The sequence below is a fragment of the Aedes albopictus genome, chromosome 3 (assembly GCF_035046485.1).
Source record: "Aedes albopictus strain Foshan chromosome 3, AalbF5, whole genome shotgun sequence".
NCBI classification, from domain to species: Eukaryota; Metazoa; Arthropoda; class Insecta; order Diptera; family Culicidae; genus Aedes; species Aedes albopictus.
This window is the reverse complement of record NC_085138.1, coordinates 408,745,234-408,765,007: the sequence shown is the minus strand read 5'-3', so window position 1 is coordinate 408,765,007 and position 19,774 is coordinate 408,745,234. Positions and strand designations below refer to the sequence as shown.

The following is a 19,774-nucleotide window of genomic DNA, read 5'->3' as shown; positions in this document are numbered from 1 at the left end:
TCGGCAAGACGTGAAATGACATTTCTTCGACGAACGACGATATGTTCGGCGACCTTGGACCTACTACAGCGGTAACCAGCTTTGTCGATACTACTTGCGACGATCCAATGCCTTGAATCGACAGGTAGACTGGCGTTTCGTCTAGCTTTAGCTTGCTAGCGAAACCTCTTGTCATGAGACAATGCTGCGAACACGAGTCGAGTAGAGCTCGTGCTACCACGGGGTTGCCGTAGCGGTCTTGAATGCTGACAAGTGCGGTCGAGAGAATGATGGTTTGTGTCGGTGTAATTGGGAGAGCTACATGTGTTTGGCTTGTGGTGGCGTGTTCTGTGGCTGGCTGAGTGTGTGAGTCTGGTGTGTTTGCAGTGTTAGCAGTCCGTGTCTGTTGGTTCGGTGTTGGCGGCTTGGATTGTGGCTGTCTAGGTTGTTGATTGACTGTCGACGGTCTTGACTGCGTGGGTGGAACGGAGGATCTGGGTGCGTCAGAGTGCAGCAGTGTGTGATGCTTCTGATGGCACTGATGACACGTTCCCTTCTCGCAGGTTCTGGCCCAATGTCCAGGATACAAACAATTCCGGCAGAGCTTGTTCCTGTTTGCAGCTTCAATCCTCTCCGGCACGCTCATCCGCTGGAATCTTGCGCACTGGAATACAGAGTGTCGTGGCTCGCTGCAGAAGTGACACTTCAGAGTGGACTTGAAAGATGTGTTGCACACCGCTGGACGAGATTGTCGTTGCTGGATGGGAACCGTAGACCTTGATGGAGCGATCGACTGTAGAACGGAGCAGTGACTCTTCAGAAAGTCCAACACAGCGGGATACTGTGCAACTTCCTTGCTGTTGTGGTGGGTTTCCCAGTGGCGTAGGGTAGCCATGTCCAATCGGGAACAAACCATATAGGCGAGAATCGTGCTCCAGTCCGAAGGTTTTTCGCCGATCTTCTCCAGCATCTGCAGGTTCTTCTCGAACGCACTGATCAACCGGTTGAGCTCCTCGTAGCTTTCCTTCTTGAGTGCCTCCACGGCGAAAAGTGCATCGAGGTGCGCCTTGACGATCAACTTCTTGTTTTCGTATCGGCTCTCCAATGCCTTCCAGGCCACCGCGTAGTTGGCTGCAGACAAATCAATGCAGTTTATTTCCTGCAGCACATCACCGGACAACAAAGACCTCAAATAGGTGAACTTGTCCACTTCCGTGAGGAGAGTACTATCATGTATGAGACTCCGGAAGCTGTCACGATACGGCACCCATTCGTGGATCTTTCCAGTGAACGACGGTAGCCTTATCTCGGGGAGTTTCACCTTCGCAAACTGGGTTCCTGATTGCGCATAGTACACGTTTTCAGCGCGTCGTACACGTTTTCGAACGTGTAGCGCGTAGTACACGTTTTCGAAATCCTGCCGCACCTTGTCGTTCTGCTCCATGAGCGTTTCTTCGTCGCCATCGCCTTCCTCAATCGCATCCTCCAAAAGCAGCTCGATTTGCATTCGGATCTCGAGGAACTGACTGAAAAGTTTGTCCAACGCTTCCAGTCTAACGCTCACTTGTCCCGCATCTCGCTTCGTTTGGAAACCACTGATAAATTGCTGGATTCCTTCCAGCGATTTCCGCAGCTGGTGCTCCTGCTTGTTAAGCGTTCGGAGGTCAGGCATAATTGGTCACAAATTGCACTAACACTCGCACTAACGATCGAGGTGGGTAGCTTGTAACGGTTGCCACGTCACGAGGCCAAAACGACATATAAACTGTATCCACTTTAGCGCCAAGCAAGTAAGTGAATCCTACCTGCATGTGGATCAGCAAGTTTGCCCGGCTGGACTCCTCAAGGCGAGTCCTTTATGTAAATCAATTCCGAACCAATCGCGATGCAACTTCACGTTAACCTAGGCCACAACCAAGAACGTAGACTAGGGGGCGATAAAGAAAACCAACTAACGAAACCCGAACCGATCAAACTCTTCCTTTTCTCTCGGGTTATGTGCTTCAATATTAACTAAGACCCTGAGTTCTCTAAGCACTGTGTGACACGCAATATCCACTAGAAAGGAACCACCCAGTGGCACGTCTTACCTGGCCGGCTGCCGACGAACGAGAGGACGAGAGTGGCGTCGCCTGCTTCGATGGTTTCGTGTGCCGTCGCCGTGCGCTCATGACAGGCGTGAATACAGAATGTTCAGCAAAGCACACACTTCGATATAAGGGCTATTTCACACCCACACATCCACCCTTCTCTCTAAAAAAAAAAGTGCACCGAGCTTAGTGATTTCTGCTTGCGTGTTCGCACATGTTGCATTATTGCATTTTTCACTGAAGAATTTCGTTGCTTAACTGAATAACATGACTTTTTTTTCAGCGAAGGATGACGCGATACAGTAAATCGCAAAATTTCACACTAACACCGCCAAAAATCTGTTAACAAAAACTAAAAAACACATGCATCATCAGCCTAATCAGTCGCGTGATAGCAATTCATTCACACAACTAAAGCAGCCCCGGCGGTTTGAAGATAATGAGTGTTTGCACAGTGACGAAAGGTCAATAGCGATGCAATGTTCTCTGCATGCACTTCCGTGTCAGTGTTTTTCGAATGCACTTTAGCTGTATTTTTCAGCGACTGACAGTTATTTGAGGCCTGTCAATTGTAGCAGTTATCAAATTTTATTCGACAAGTGAAACGTAAACATGCTGCAGTTATCCAACATCTGCTATATCAACTCAATGACGGCTCGCGGATCTTTCATCAACACCTCACTTTCTTTCAGAGTTTTGAAGCTATAAAAAAAAACACACTTGTAGCCTTGTAAATTACATATTACATATGAGTTTTGCAATCTCATTTGAAATCCTATATCGTACCTAGGTCCTACGTCCTAGGTATTTTCACGATATTTTGAGGTTAATTCCTTTTCCTTAAAAAAATGTTTGCTTGATTCTCTACGGTTCAGAACTTGATAAGGGAAATACCAAAAATGCGCTATGATTCTGCTGCGCCATGTAACTTTTTAACGGGGTAACTCTATTCTTAGGGTTCTTACATCTGCCACGATGTCGAAATGATCGTTACCTTTAATCAAATGGGCCAAGTCACCTGTAATCTAAGCTATTGACCGAGTGACAGGTAGATACCACTAACGTTTTATTTTTATCAATTCGTGGAAAGTATCAATAACTTTTCAGTCTATTTGTGCTTTTCGCTGTTCAATCGTCAATAGATTGCAATTTCAAACTAAAAGTACAACACATTTCTCAGCGAAGGAAGTATTATGCCTCTCGAGGAAAATCAGTATATGACGATTCTCTGCATTCAGCTTCTGATATAAGCGCGACAGTTACTAACCATAACAGTGTCACCAGGTTCCAACAGAATTCCACCCAATTATGTGGGATTTGACAGTAAGCATACTCATGTCACTGAGCCACTGTTGCCGTACATCACATATATAATCAAAAACATTTGTCACTTCGCGAAACCCACGTGTTTTTTTTTATTTGGGCGGAAACACAATTCCTTCTGTTTTGCCTTGCGAGTGTCACTGCGACGGTATGCCTTGCGAGCGTACGACCGCCGCCGGACTCTAATAAAAAATAAGCGCGACAATAGTCTGGAATACGAACTAAACATAAACATGTGTATATCCAAAACAGCCTTGATTTCAGTTCCTAGCTTTTTTCATCATTCTTTACTATAGGGGGATTCATTTAACAGCGTAAACCGCTGAATGATTATTCTGATTGAACGTCGCGATCGCCTAGGCAATCTTGGATTATAGGATACTGCAAGATGACGTCACGAATAAACGTTTGGTTCATTCTCGTTCGTCCTTTCCTTTTCTCTCCCACACGAATTTTGACATTTTCCGGTGGCTTGTTTTGATTCCTATTCGTTGCCGTCCTTTTCTCTCTCTGGGAGAAAATTGAGGTTAAATTTCGATGCAAAACTCTATTTCATTTGCAATGTTATGAAACATTGCAATAATCTGATAATCGTGACTTACGCAGTTATTTATTCAGTTTAGTGTATCCCCTAACTATTTCTCTCCAATTTGATAGTTCTTGACTACCGTTCACAACCAGGTGAAACACAGATGCATTGTATACAAACGATCGTTTCACCGCTAGACCTGTACCATAAACTAACTAATGTAATGGTTTGGTAATGGTTCTTGTCTAGAATATTCACTGTAGCCATTAATTAAAAAATCGAACCCTTTATTTTGTCCTCTTCCCTTACTGTATCCTTCAAGAACAATGGCTCGCAATGAAAATGTTGCTCTTCAAACTCATACCAATGCTATTTATGTTGATTTATTGTGGATTTACCGTCTACAAATGCTACGACACATACGACACTTTTGAACTTCTTTTTTTTTTCTTTGTTGCTCTACGTTTCCCCTGGAACTTGGCCTGTCTCTTTTCAACTTAGTGTTTTTTTTGTGCACTTTGCCTGCCATTGCATGAATTTGTAGATTGTGAGACAAGCGTAGGGAGTCGAGAATTTTTTTTGACTGGAACGGGAATTGAACTTGCTGTCTCCGGATTGGCGATCCAAAGCCTTAACCACTAGGCAAACTGAATACCCTCACTTTTAAACACATTGCAAAATTTGCTTACCTGACAACGCACGATTTCGTCTATATACTTTTTTTTCCTTGCGCAATTTGTTCATGCTTCTCTGTACGTCGAAACAAAAAAGGTATTTTTTTCCCCCTCATATCGACTCTTCCGTGTAAGAACTTCAAATTTGGCTTAACTGCATAAATGCTTTAGTTTTCGTCTGATCATAATGATGTTTCTACCCAGCGTTGACATTTAAAGTACAATAGTGAATTAAAATAAACCCACTTTTGGATGAACGGCACAATTCGAAATTTGGCTTTTCACACAGACACTATTGGTTAGGTCACTGCAACTTGCTTTCTTTTGTTTTAATAGCGAGAAAACTACCACCGCTGGATGGAAAGCTCAAGCAATTTACTTATTTTTACGTTGATTTGATGTTTTTTTCAGTAATTGTTTATTTCCGTGTATGTATATCTTCGCAATGCGCGACTTTCCGTCCGCCTTTCCTGTGTCCAACATATATGTATATCTATTTTAATAATGCGCGACGTTTTAATCGCTTCATGCGCGGCATAATGGTCCGCTTTTTATATGTGCGACTTGTTTTTCCGCTTGTCTATGCGCGATTTCTTAGTCCGCGACTCTTCGATCCGCTTTTCAATGCGCGATTTGTTTATCCGATTTTTTTTTCATGCGCAACATTTTTATTTGTCCGCCTTTTCAATGCGCGACTCTTTTGACCGTTTTTTTTTTATGCGCGATTTGTTCATCCGCTTTTTCATGCGCGACTTTCTTTGTCCGCCACCTGAATGCGCGACACTTCGGCCCGCTTTTCCATGCGCGATTTATTAATCCGCTTTTTTTCGTACGCGACAATTTTAATTGTCCGCTGCTTCAATGCGCGACTTTTTGGTCCGCTTGTTTATGCGCGATTTGTTAATCCGCTTTATCATGCGCGATTTGTTAATCCGCTTTTTTTCGTGCGCGACATTTTTATTTGTCCGCCTCTTCAATGCGCGACTCTTTTGACCGCTTTTTTATGCGCGATTTGTTTATCCGCTTTTTCATGCACGACTTTTTTGTCCGCCACCTGAATGCACGACACTTCGGTCCGCTTTTCCATGCGCGATTTATTAATCCGCTTTTTTCCATGCGCGACAATTTTATTTGTCCGCTTGTTTATGCGCGACTTTTTGGTCCGCTTGTTTATGCGCGATTTGTCAACCTGCTTTATCATGCGCGATTTGTCAATCCGCTTTTTTACATGCGCGACATTTTTATTTGTCCGCTAATTCAATGCGCGACACTTCGGTCCGCTTGGCTTCGGTCCTATCGTAGCTTTTCGTCCGCGGCCATTATGACCGGCTTCAGAATGTACGACGCCAGCGATGATAAAAAAAAACTGCAATCCACACTTTCACTTTTCACTTTTCAGCTTTTTTTTCTGTCTTTACTGGGTGCGGTGCTGGGTGGTTCCTTTTTCATTCCAGCTTCCGTTTTTTTTTTTAATTAGGTTTTAGATTTATGTTGCGAAAAGATTCGCAACACCTGGCAGGAAAGCCATTGTGTGACACGCAATATCCACTAGAAAGGAACCACCCAGTGGCACGTCTTACCTGGCCGGCTGCCGACGAACGAGAGGACGAGAGTGGCGTCGCCTGCTTCGATGGTTTCGTGTGCCGTCGCCGTGCGCTCATGACAGGCGTGAATACAGAATGTTCAGCAAAGCACACACTTCGATATAAGGGCTATTTCACACCCACACAAGCACATTTGGTTATATTCAGGCGTTTAAACTTATCAAGTCCTAACTTAAAACTTAGTTGCTTGTCTAGACTGCGCGCAGTGTTATTTAATCCTAATTGCGAACGTGTATGTATTAAAAAAAAAACTAGATTGATCTGACCTGTATCTCGCTGGGCGATGGAGGTTGGTGGACGAAGAGGGGGTCACACCGGACAACGGTACCCTACGGTAGGCTGACCGACCGACGCTCTCACAGTCGATCGTCTCTCTGGGCGGCGGGATACCACGCGGCTCACAGTCGCCGGAGGGTGCACGCACTGGCTGGCAGTTTACCGTCTCAGCACCGGTTTCCTCCCTGAGCCGGTGGTTGCGTACACGAGTATGGGCGGTGGGCGTAATTTCGCTTGATCGGATCCCACTGTGTCGGATGTCTGGGATTAGCTGTCGACGTACGCGGTCTTCTCGCCCCGTAATACCCTTCGAGGCGGTACGGGATCGATTCGGAAATAGACTACCGAATGTCCCTTAGAGGGTCTGAAACCTTCGGTTGGCCCTGGGTGCGCAGAGGGCTGAACACGGGCTCGACGACGAGGGCAGGCCTACAAGCCGCCGGGCTTCAGGTTCGTCCCTAGAGATAGCCCAGCGTGGTACTATCCCCTACACCTCGACGTAGCACCTTCACTTGAAGGATGATTGCGTCCTTCAAATAGAAAATACATAACGTTCGCATTACAATCTGTATATTAGTCACTAGTCACACATGATTTTTTTTTCTATCAAATTGAAGCACAATTAAATTTACCTTCGCCTCGAGGGTACGCTGCTCGTGCGGTACTCTGGTACGGCACAGAATTTGAGTTATCGCAACTGTTCACAATGGTGGAATAGAATTAAGCATTTTAGGATAATTGATAGGATTTTAGCTAAAAACACATTACTCACTATTTTGATTTAAAACTCGCACTAGGGCCTATATCAAAAACTTGTTATTTAACTGGTGGTTTAGAATATAACTGAAAGTACAATATATATTTTTAGGGTATAACTCTTCGCTTCTAGTCACCTATGCACCACTCACTTGGGCTACGATCCACTATAGCTGTAGCTATCTGTAGCTTGGACACCGATTGAATGAGGAAGTTTGGATCGGTTAACGCTGCTTGTCATGTAAGCTATACGACGCGACGCCCCTATTATTTCTTTTGTTTTAACTCATTAGCTCATCAGTTCGCATAAGAACTGATGAAGCTTCTAGTCATGGTTCAAAGTGATGAGCAGATCAAAACAAAGTTACCCGAAAGGTTTTAAAAGTTGTGGTTTCATCACCCACCACCAGGGGCGCATGAGTAATATAAAAGTGCGAAATAACCCTTGCGTATCCCATGCTTCGAATTCTTTTTTTATTTTATTTTTGGCGTTTGAGGATATTGTTAATATGAAGGTTTGACGTAGTTCTTGTAACCATGTTACAAGCTCAACCGAACAAAGTACAAAGTCACTCCACTGCACAGTCGAAAAATTCACACCACTGCACTGCACTGCACTTGCACAATCACCTAGCACTTTGATCGACTCGACGAACCACCCAACGCGACTCGGATTGACAGACTTACAACCCAAAAAACGACAGCAGCAGGGGAACCAACCATGGAAGAATCAACAGGCCAACAAAATCCAGCGAAACCGAGACCAAATCAGACCTTTTTGGGGCGGACACCAGGGCTACTGCTCTTGAAATAAAGATGGACTCACATTACATGCAATCATTCATTTATTTGTTGCACAGCCACAGACATTTTCGGCAATTCATGCAATTTGCCACCACAATGTCATGCACTCTACTCCCTGTTTTGCCTTCCGGCCTGCAACCGTCCTCGTTGATGCAATTCCTCGCCGGGGAATGTCCGCTGTCCGATCCGGTGTCCCGATTCCGCCTCTGGGGATCTCGCCGTCGCAGGAGATGGCCACTATCAGCTCCTGTGGTCTCCACTTGTTTCTGCACTTTTAGCACTACCGACGGCGCATAATCTTCTTTCGCGATGGCGCAATTTGCATCGGCAAATGGTGACACTTTTCACTATCGTCTCTTTGTCCCAAAACCGCACAATGGTGCAGTTCGAAGGCACTGTCCGTGACACAAAATGTAGGGGAACTGCGGCCATAACGCCCATAGGGGGCAAGTTGCGCCACCCTTGTTTTAGGCAAACCACGTTATTTTCAGTACTTTTTTTAATTGCATTCGCTAAAATAAGAATAAAAATACTTCTTTACATTTGAGTTTACATATTTTTACTAAAAAAAATATACAAAAACTTCGAAAAAAGATTTTTGTTACTTTTGATGTAATTTCAGCCTGTCAAATGTTTGCACTTTTTTACATCATTTAGAAGATTTTTTTTTCTCGCTATCCCCACAAACTGTGTTGCACACTCCCATTATTTGTGTACCAAGCGGAAAAAGTATCGAATTTGACCCTTACTACTTTTTTACAAGGGTCCAAACTTCTGAGGCATATGTGGGGTAAAATGCCCACCCCTAGTTATTTACATTAAAATAGCCATTTAGATCCAAATTCTGGCACAAATTATGTAGAACACAAGTTGGAACCAAGCAACAGCACATTTTGAATATAAATAAGTTCACTAATCACACAGCCATGCGTCATTTTGTAGTAGTAATTGATAAAACAGCTCACTTTGTCGTTTACATGGAATTGACCCATAATTACAGGTGATCCATAATTATGTAATGACTGTATACCATTCACGAACAATAACAGTTGACAATAAACCAGGCGCGCAAGTATATGTACACAATTTGGCATCCTGGCGTTAGCTGTGGCTAGTGGCGCGTTTTACCCCGCATTAAAACTAAAATTCTCAAAATCAAACTTTTTTCAAATTTAAATTTTTCAGTAGTAAAACATAAAACTGATATATGGCTTCTTCCATTCAGAAGGAAACATGTTGGTGCTTCATGTTAGTGCCAAAAAAATGTGTATTATAAAGTGTTTCTTGGTTAAAATTGGATTCTTCCTTAACGTGGGCGTCTTACCCCCAGTTCCCCTACAAACACTCGCGCCGCTGTCCGAAAACCTTCGCCAGGAATGCGATCGAGAGGCGATCGTATTTAAAGCCTATTGCTACCTGCTGACCCGATCGTTGCCTAAAGCGAAACGGGCCAAGAAATAGCGAGTGACAGAACGAGATGACCAACAGTTCCACGACTGTGGAACATGTTTGGTCACTCACTCTCTTCCTATCTATCCCTTGCATGACCATAGGTTTTGACGATTCTTTGCCTTGATGTTAACAAAATGTCTGTAGGAATGAGAGATAAGTTGCAGGAATTGATCACCAAAATAACACAAACAACCGCTATGAAATGGACAGATAGCGCCACCGTTGCCTTGTATGTTTGACGTAACTCGACTGCTGCCACAATGTTGAAGCCTATATAATGGTGGCTCCTTTGTTTTGATACGGCAACTGCCAGAAAAGTTTGCTCCAATGACCCATTGTTGAAATTTTTTGACCGATTCCTGGCAGAAACTTTCTACAGTGACTGCCATTAGAATTGTCATTTCTTCGCAACTGCGTAGCGCTCGAAGAAAAACGGTTTCTTAGGCGATTCATGCAAGGAACTTCCCATGCATCAAGATAGGCCAGGAAATTCCTTTTGAACTAGAAATAACTCTTTATTAGCGAGATTTTTAACCCTGGTCTAGTTCATCCTGTACCCAACGCTTCACTTCCCTTCCGAAGGAAGAACTCACATTTTGTGAGTATGTTGGCAGTGGGATTCGATCCCAGGTCCTCGGTGTGATAGTTACGGGCTTTAACCATCACACCAGGTCCGCTGCACAATATGACGTTTTATTTCCACATGTTGCCGTGCCACATGAAAAAAAAATCTACTGATATGTTGTAGACCATCCATTTTGATTTCCACTGAAATCTTGAACCTTTAATAATGTTCAGCTGGGCCAAAGATGAAACTGTTTTACCAAATTTTATTTTTCTATGGACAATGAAAACACTGTTGATGATCTAGGCTTTTTTTTTGTATAATAAAAGTGATCTCCATGCTTCTAATAGACGAGCAACATACTTCAAGCTTATCTTCATATCTTCATACTTACTTACCGATCAGGCTAAGGCCGGGGTGGCCGTCTCCATTCCACTCGGTCCATGGCTGTTTGTCTCCAGTTCCGCACTCTGCGTAGGGTCCGCAGATCGTCCTCCACTTGGTCGACCCACCTAGCTCGCTGCGCTCCACGTCTTCTTGTACCGGTCGGATGACTCTCGAGAACCATTTTAGTCGGGTTGCTATCCGACATCCTGATGACGTGACCCGCCCACCGTAGCCTCCCGATTTTCGCGGTATGGACGATGGTTGGTTCTCTCAGCAGCTGATGCAGCTCGTGGTTCATTCGCCTTCTCCAAGTTCCGTCTTCCATCTGCACTCCGCCGTAGATGGTACGCAACACCTTCCGTTCGAAAACTCCAAGAGCGCGTTGGTCCTCTGCTCGTAGGGTCCATGTTTCGTGCCCATAGAGGACCACCGGTCTAATCAGCGTTTTGTAGACAGTTAACTTCGTCTTTCGGCGAACTTTATTCGATCGTAGAGTTCTGCGGAATCCAAAGTAAGCACGATTTCCTGCCACAATGCGCCTCTGAATTTCTCTGCTGGTGTCGTTATCGGCGGTCACCAGTGAGTCCAAGTACAAATTCGGGGTGGCAAGCGCGGTGATTTCGCCCTGGAGCCCTTTGCCATCATGTACTTTGTCTTCGACACATTAATGACCAATTCGATTCGCCAGGGAGTTTTCGAACGGAAGGTGTTGCGTACCATCTACGGCGGAGTGCAGATGGAAGACGGGACTTGGAGAAGGCGAATGAACCACGAGCTGCTGAGAGAACCAACCACCGTCCATACCGCGAAAATCGGGAGGCTACGGTGGGCGGGTCAAGTCATCAGGATGCCGGATAGCAACCCGACTGAAATGGTTCTCGAGAGTCATCCGACTGGTACAAGAAGACGTGGAGCGCAGCGAGCTAGGTGGGTCGACCAAGTGGAGGACGATCTGCGGACCCTACGCAGAATGCGGAACTGGAGACAAACAGCCATGGACCGAGTGGAATGGAGGCAGCTACCATGTACAGCAGAGACCACCCCAGCCTTAGCCTGATCGGTAAGGTAAGGTAAGGGGAAAGCAAAAAAATCCACCTTAGTTTTCCTGGAAAATAAAGTGACCCTGAATTTTTCTCATTTTTTTCATATATCCATGAGACCAGGCTGTGGAAAAAGTTTCATGAGAATCTGAGACCCTTCGGCCTTATCCCGTACGGTAATAAAAAAATCCTCGAATTGTTGGTAAAATATCTGAGAAACTGAAGAAAAAACTTTTGAATGTATATTAGGCTGCGGCTTATTTTTGAAAAGTTGTTGAAACCTGGAATTCGTAAGCTCTTTTGGATTCAAATGACGTAAAAAGAGCATCCTCTGAGTTTGAGCCAAAAATATTGGGATGTAGATGTGTAGTCGCCTCAAAGACGAATTTTCGAGTAATAAAAAGGTGTTTTCACTAAAAAGTGTTATAACTTTTTCAGTTTTCAACCGATTTTCAATCTTTTTTTTATAAATCTCTTACAAATTAAATTTGGAATAAACATGTAGAACATTAATTTTTTCCAAAGTCATGCAAAATAGAAATTTTTAAAGATTTAAGGTTTTTTCTTCTTTTTATTAAAAAATAACTTTGGGATCCGATGTCTTTTAAACCACTTGAATTTTGAATCTTTTGGCGTGCTTTTGCAGATATTTATTGTTCAAAAATTCGACATGGAGGCGACTGCGCCACCTTTAAATCTCAAAATTTTTTGCTCAAACTCAGAAGTTTCTCTTTTTATGTCATTTAAATCCAAAAGAGCTTACAAATTCCAGGTTTCAACAGCATTTGAAAAATAAGCCGCAGCCTTATGAATATTTGGTATATACTTTCGAAGAGCCCTTAGAGAAATTTCAGAGGCATTTGGAAATAAATTTCTAAAAAAAATCCTGAACGAATTTTTGAAAGAATCGCTGAAATATTTTATTTATTTGGAGGGATTTCCTAGGAGAAGTCTATTATCACAGTGTTTTTGCACGTATACGGGCGGAATAAAAATTTATCGGTGTTGAAAAGGTTATTTTTTTACAATTTGATTAAAGAGGCACTCCGCTGTGAGTGAAACCTACTCGGCTTAAGCGGGACTAGCTAGTAGCGATGCTCTGGAGTGCGTACGAAGCGACCATGCCAAGGCAAGCCACCAGCTTGGCTTTGAGGGTCTTTGACAGAGTGCCAATGCGAATCCATGGGGTGATGCCTATTAGATCGTGATGGCCAAAACAAGAGCTTTAATGGTACCTACAGAGCACCGATAGGGCCTGAGCCTTATGTCATGTTGAATCAGTGGTTGACCTTGCCCACCTTCCGAGGACAAAGGACCAGCCAGCATGCTACCTCTCTGACAGTATGCCTTTTTGATGATCCCGGAGAAAATAGAGTTTGGCTAATACAATGAGAATGTTGTTTAATGGGTCCTGGCTTCTACTTTGGCTGTAGAAGACGACCCCTTAACCCACACTGCCTGGACCTCCCTGTTCAGGAGAATGATGAGTAGATTATCCTCCATTGCTTAGGAATTGCGTGGAAGAACGTGGGGTAAAATGGGCGTTGGATTCAGGTTGGCTTTCTATTTTACAGAATCGTTACCTGTTCTGTGGCGGAGTTGGTAACACGCCCTGTCTAGCAGACTTGATGAGACGTGGGTTCAAACCCCACCAGAACTGCGTGAATTTTTTTCGCAATTTTTGCGCTCAATTTGTCCATTTTTCAACACATTATGCGCCTACGAGCTTCAGTCATTACGTATGTCAGAACTTCTCAGTTGAAGTGCGAACACGAGGATATTTGATGATCGGAGGAAAGCTTGCCTTATACATAAAGTGTAACATAAAATTGTGCATTACCGCTTTATCGTAAATGTGGTTGATGAAAACTTACGATAAGCATAATAACGATCAGTGATCACCCCACATTTTTTGTTACTCAATCGATACCTTTGAATTTTTTTTATGGAAAATTTGGCGCACAAACAAATGCAATTGAGGCGAAGTGCCTTCAATAATTTGCCTTCATGACCATTTTGGAGAGATGCCATCATGATCACTTGTCAGACCACCAACCGTGATGATCTGGAGTTGTTTATGTTTGTTTATTAGGTACAACGCAACAACGTTTGCTTTGGTAACCTTCGCATTAGTGGTGGCTCACATCACATCCATTTTCACAGCCTTCTCTACCTGTAATTGTTATGTAAACCCTTTTTTTAATTCTCCAAATGAATGGTTCACAAAAAAAAATCAAAACTAGAACAGAACACATTCCAAGTCAAGCACATTCCAACACACAGATGACGCCGAGCAGTACACTTTCCCAAACATCCAGCAGCATGCTTTCGTTCTCACATGGTTAGGGTCTCTCTGATGAAACAACGAACATGCAAGCACCGCGCCGCTGCTGTGTTGATGGATCGAGCCACCTGTCTGTCGGTCGGTGGGGGCTGTGAAAATTGCTCCAATTGCATACAAATTGCCGATGAAAAGCACCACTAAAAATCCGGTACGGGGCACCGCCGCCACCGAAACGAAAGGGAAATTCGAAATTAATTGGTGGAAGGGTAGCATAGCATTGATTCTTTGTTTTTCTTTTTCATTTTCGTGGTATTTCATCTCGTTCCGAAATTGCTGAAATTGTCAGACTGTTCAACGGCGATAAACATCACTCCGATGGCGGCGGCCTTGCATTTTTATTTTTGCAGCCGCCCGCCGCCACTTCGCTTCTGTTTGGTTACTCCGATGGACAATTTGCCATTTTACAGGTGTTTTGAGCGAATGGCACTCCAATTAGCGTTTTGCGTTATGGTTTGTGAACAGACGGGCGGACGCGACGTTATTGAGATTTTACACGCTTGGTTGTTCGTTCGAGAAAACAATACCTACTTGCACTTTTCTTTGAACTTGGTGGATGATCGATCAGTGACTGATTGGCAGCTAATGTAATGTATTATTCTAATGAAAACATTTTAATTTTTGCCTTTCTCGTACATTAAGTGTACTGGGAAGGCTATATGTTCACTCCAAAAATAAACTTTTGGTAAAGGCCTGAAGGGTCGAGTCGCATATACCAATCAAATCAGCTCGACGAATTGAGGTGATGTCTGTATGTGGGTTTAAATCTGCTCAACAGACACCCGAACAGGAAGGTGTTGTCTGAGGTTGAGGCCGTCTTCTATAACAAAAATAAAAGCCAGGACTACTCTATTGTCGTCCCACTGAACACATTCCCGGGCTAGTGCACATCACACCTTCAAGGTTAGCTGCGTAGCCTGCAGCAACGAACATCGATGACACGCTTTGGAGAATCCACCAAGACCGCCACGCCCACGCAAAATTGTTCAGCAAGCATCAAAAACTGATACAACATGACCTGCTGGAGGCCCAGGTCCCATCAGCTGCACCAGAAGGTTGCTAACAGTAGAGCCCCCACCTGCCCCGGCACTTACCAGAGACCCCCTTCCAACCGTGGTCTTGGATCCAACCCAGTAGACCGACGCCACGACAGCAATGCTCCAGGATTGTTCAATCCACAGCCACTTTATCGCAGTAAGGGTCCATTTCGACCACAGGACACCGGTATGACCTACGTAGTCGACTCCGAACCCCTTCACCACCTTTTGTACCGCATCTGAACTAGTCATTATCCCAGTCCACACGCCACCTCCTCTGTAGCTCCAAAACGATGTGGGTGATAGCCGTTGAATCGGGATTCCAACCAAACTCATCCCTACACATCCTCTGGACAAGATTGTCCAGAGTTGTGTCCTCCTCTTAGTGGTAAGCATGCGGTCACGCATTGTGCGAAAACGCGGAAACACGAACAAAAAGAGTTCCGCCGTTTCCTCTAAACCAGCACAAACTGGACATTCGGGAGAACCCGCACGACCGAAACGGTGTTGGTATAGATACTGTCGGAAGCAACCAGGGCCTGAAAGGTCCTGAGTCAGGTGGAATTTTACTTCGCCATGGCGCTCCATGACGGGCCCATCATCCTTTGGTGGAACCGTCCTGCACGCGCTGCAATTTGACCATGGAGGTCATCCGAGCAGTTCTGCGTGTGCCTCTTGTGCCGCGCATTTCGAAGTACTCCATGTACTCCCTGATAAGGATTGTGTTACGCACCATACCAGTGATGACGCCGAGCGCGTCGTGTGACACGGTACGATACGCGTTCGCAACCCTCAGGCACATCAGCATGTAAGTACTTTCCAGCTTACCACGGTAGCTTTCAGTACTTAGCGCAGTGCCCCACACCGGGCCGCCATACCTTAGTATAGACGTAGTGACACTAGTCAGAAGCTTGCGCTTACTGGCGTACACCGCAGAGCTATTGGACATCATCCGAGACACTGCCGCTATAGCTGTGAAGGCTCGGGGGTTTGGCATCACCCCAAGTGCTTGACGGAACCCTTCGAAGTTATAGTGGAATCACCTACATTGATCACCGCTTGTTCCTCTGGCTTGTGTTTTGTGGTGAGCCAACTCCAGTTTCCTTGATCTCATCCACACCTGCATAATTGGGATATTCCATTATTTCGTTCATTTTACTGTAGACCTCCAGGGTAGTATCGTAAGCGAAGCCGACGATTGGCACTCCCACCGAGTACTTCAACCCCAACAACTCGTCATACATGACAATACACACCACCGGTCCCAGGATGGAACCTTGCGGGACTCCTGAGATTATGTGAAAGCACTTCCGACCCACATCTGTGTCGTAAACTAGTACTCAAATCTGGAAGTAACTTCAAGGAATCTTGTACAGATACCCACAGACGCAGGAGCGCATCGGCAAAAGTCGCTCATCTGGCACTATTGAACGCGTTCCTTACATCTAGAGTCACTACTGCACAGTAGCGAATCCTCCTTCTTTTACGCTGGAGCGCTATATCAGCAGTCTTTGTAACCGACAGGATAGCGTCTACGGTCGACCTCCCCTCCCGGAAGCCGAACTCGAGAGACCATTTACACCCTCGGTGTGCCTCACTATTCTATTGAGGATGATCTTTTCCAGGCACCTTCCCCGCCGTGTCGATCAAGCATATGGGACAATATGCCGAAGGGTCTCCGGGTGGTTTCCCCGTCTTTGGCAATAGAACCATGCTCTGCATGTTCCAAACTTCTGGAGAAATTCCCTCGGCCAAGCATTTTTGCATAGCAGATCTGAACATCTCGGGAGCCTCTGCAATAGCTACTATTAAGGTCAAGTTCTAAACTCCGTCCGGACCTTGGGCCTTATCTACGCTAAGAAACTTTGCTATCCCCGCAAGTTTCTCATCGGTGACCCTCTCCCCATCGCCTGCCCCAGTCCCTAGCTGTCCTATGAAAAAAGGCCTAGCACTAGGATCATGACGCGGAAACAGTCGCTCGATGATCCCCTCTAACATCTCTGGAGATTGCTCTATAGGACCCATTACACCTCTCGTCTTGGCCATCACGATCCTGTAGGCGTCACCCCACGGGTTCGCATTGGCACTCTGGCAAAGACCCTTAAAGCAGGCCTTTTTGCTTGCTCTTATCTCGGTCTTCAGCACGGTTTTTGCAGCAGCGAACACCACCCGCCGTTCGTTTCGCTCTTCCTCTGATCGTGCTCGCTGCATCCGCCACCTAGCCCGTAGGTAGGCGTCCGCAATCGCTTGAGCCCACCAGTAAGCCGGTTTCCTACCATTTCTAGGATGGACTCACCACCGCATGGTCGCTTCGCACGCACGCGAGAGCACCGCTTCCTGCTCGTCGCCGTCTAAACCAAGTAGGTTTCGCTCACGGAGAAGTGCCTCCCTAAACACCCCTTCGTCGAAGTATGATGTCTTCCACCTGCGAGGGCTTGACCTTGGCCTTGCCGCCTCTTCCGCTACCCGCTGCCTGCTGTTGTTGTAGTCGATACTGTAGCAAACCGCCAGGTGATCGCTGTGAGTGTAGCAATCGTCTACTCTCCAGGTCGAACTATTTGTTGGGCAAGGACTACAAAAAGTAACGTCAATAATAGACTCCGCACCGATTCGGCTGAAGGTATTCTTGGTACCGACATTAGCCAGGTCAACATCTAGCATACCCAGTGTCTCTACAAGGATCTGACCCCGCTGGTTCGTAAAACTTCTTCCCTATTCCACGACCCAGACATTGAAGTCATCCGCTATTACCATTGGCCTTCTTCCTGTTAGCATGGTCGTCATACATACAGTTCAGCATCTGCGTGAACTGCTCGATCGGCCACCGCGGAGGCGCATAACAGCTACAGAAGAAGACCTCGTTTACTTTGACGACCACCAAGCCTTCATAGGTAGTAGACATCAACTCCTGGACGGGACCCGTCGTCCATTTTTCTGGACCAATCCACGACACAACTGCTGTTGCCGGCGGGTACTCAGTATGAGTCCGCTATGTTGGCGATATCCGTCCCCCACTCAGAAACCGCCTGACAAAGCAATTTCTGAGCCGCGTCACAGTGGTTCAGGTTGAGTTGAGTTACCTGCACTGTGATTTGTCAGCTGTGTCTCTTCTAAAGTTCGGATACCTTGGGCTTCCCGTTGGGTGCTTGGTGTTCGCGGATTTCCCGGAACAAATTAAACACGAGTATCACTTGTGGCCTTCACAACAACATTGCCATAATACAGCTTGCTCCTGTCAGGGCCTTTGCAGTTTCATGACTTGTGTCGGGGTTCCAGACACCTGAAGCGAACCTCCGGTGGCTCATAAAAGGTCTTATTTACGTCCGTCACAGGTAGCTGTAGAAAGACTACCGATAGCCCTGCAGGCCCCTTCCATAGCCGAACGGCTACGGTAGCTACCTGCACCTCGCACTGTTGCCGTAGTGTCATAACGAGCTCTTCCTCTTCGATGATCTCGTCTAGGTTCTTCACCTTCAGAGTCGCCTCTGCTGTAAGAGCCCTCACTTTGACCCCTTCGCCAAGAATCTCTTCCGTCAGACTTTTGTAGGCGGCGCCCTTGTGTTCCTTATCGCGCACCTTCAGCTCCAGGATAATCTTGCCCGTACGAGAACGTCGCATCGCCTTCAAGATGTCCGAGTACTTGGACTGTTTGGGTTTTCTCGCGCTTGGCACCTACTATTTTACGCCTTTTTGGTTTGGCGTCCCTATTCTCCTCGACCTGCAGCTTCCCCTTGGTTTATCCTACTCTGTGGTTGCTGAGGGCCTACCAACGGCCAACCCCTTGTTTCCATCCTTCCGAGACGGGCCAGCCTTTTCAGGCTCACCATTTCCAGCATTCCGGGACGCCTGGCTGGAGTCCGACTTGCCAGCATTACTGCCGACCTTCAGAGTTAGTATCTTCCTAGTTTTGCGGGCACCGCCAGACAGCTAATCACCTGACGGCTGCCTCACCCACTTCTGCGAGTGCTTATCACGAGCAGTCCTATCCGCCACACCTTTTGGACTTCCTGCGAAAGCATAGGCCTCCGTCTGGGTAAACGTCGTAACCTTAGCTTTCGCCGGCCCCGCCGCTGCTACAGATTTCAGTAGTCTCACGTGATCCTGCTTGGCATCGTCCATCGACTTACGAAGTCGCAACAGAGCCGTTTTAAGATCCTTACTAATATAAGACTTCGTGGACGCGGATTCGATGATCATGCCAAGCTGCTGCTCAGTCACCTCGATTACGGGCAGTCCTTCTCTTTTTAGGTTGATGGACCTCAACAACCACGCTCCGTCCACGCATTTAGGTCCCGGGACTGTAATCTCTGCTGCCCCGAATGCTGTGCTTAATAGCTAAGCCCAAGTACCTGTCATCACTGAGGGGGTGTTTTGTAATGGGCACCCAGGAGATACTGAAAAGAACTGAAAAATGATCTAGGAGTTACTATGTTAATTTAAATTCGACTTCTAATAATGAGGAACATAATAAGCATAATACATTTTGTAAATTCTACGAACACATAAAATCTTTGAAAATTTAATACTTTCCACTGTTCCCAGATTGAAGAAACACCTTGATAAACTCAGTTGATGCTTTAATAACTATTTAATTAACACCGGTGCTTTATCTTTTGCAGCTATGCGGTGTCACACTTCTCGCCACGGGTTTCTATATGTTCACAGACGCCCCTCGGATATTGCTGTCCCGTTTGCTGATCTCCGCAACCGAACACCATAAAACTCCTCTGTCCGAACTAGAACAACCTCTGTTCTACTATGTGGCCCTCGGACTCACTATTGCCGGGCTAGTTGCCATAACCGCAGCCCTCCTCGGATGCTGGGCATCCTGTATGAATACGTACTGCGTACTCACCATCGTAAGATCTACTCAGAATTGTCCACGCCTCTAAGTCAACTAATCTCGCTACCTTCTTC

At 45.7% G+C, this 19,774-nt stretch overlaps 1 protein-coding gene across 1 annotated transcript in view; it reads left to right on the top strand.

The window, feature by feature from the left end:
• Positions 1-19,774, top strand: part of LOC109402159 (CD151 antigen) — a 42,913-nt gene that overhangs the window by 22,213 nt on the left and 926 nt on the right. The window contains exon 2 of the mRNA XM_019674788.3: positions 19,477-19,716. Within this exon, the coding sequence (XP_019530333.2) occupies positions 19,477-19,716 (240 nt within the window). The remainder of the gene's footprint in view (positions 1-19,476; positions 19,717-19,774) is intronic.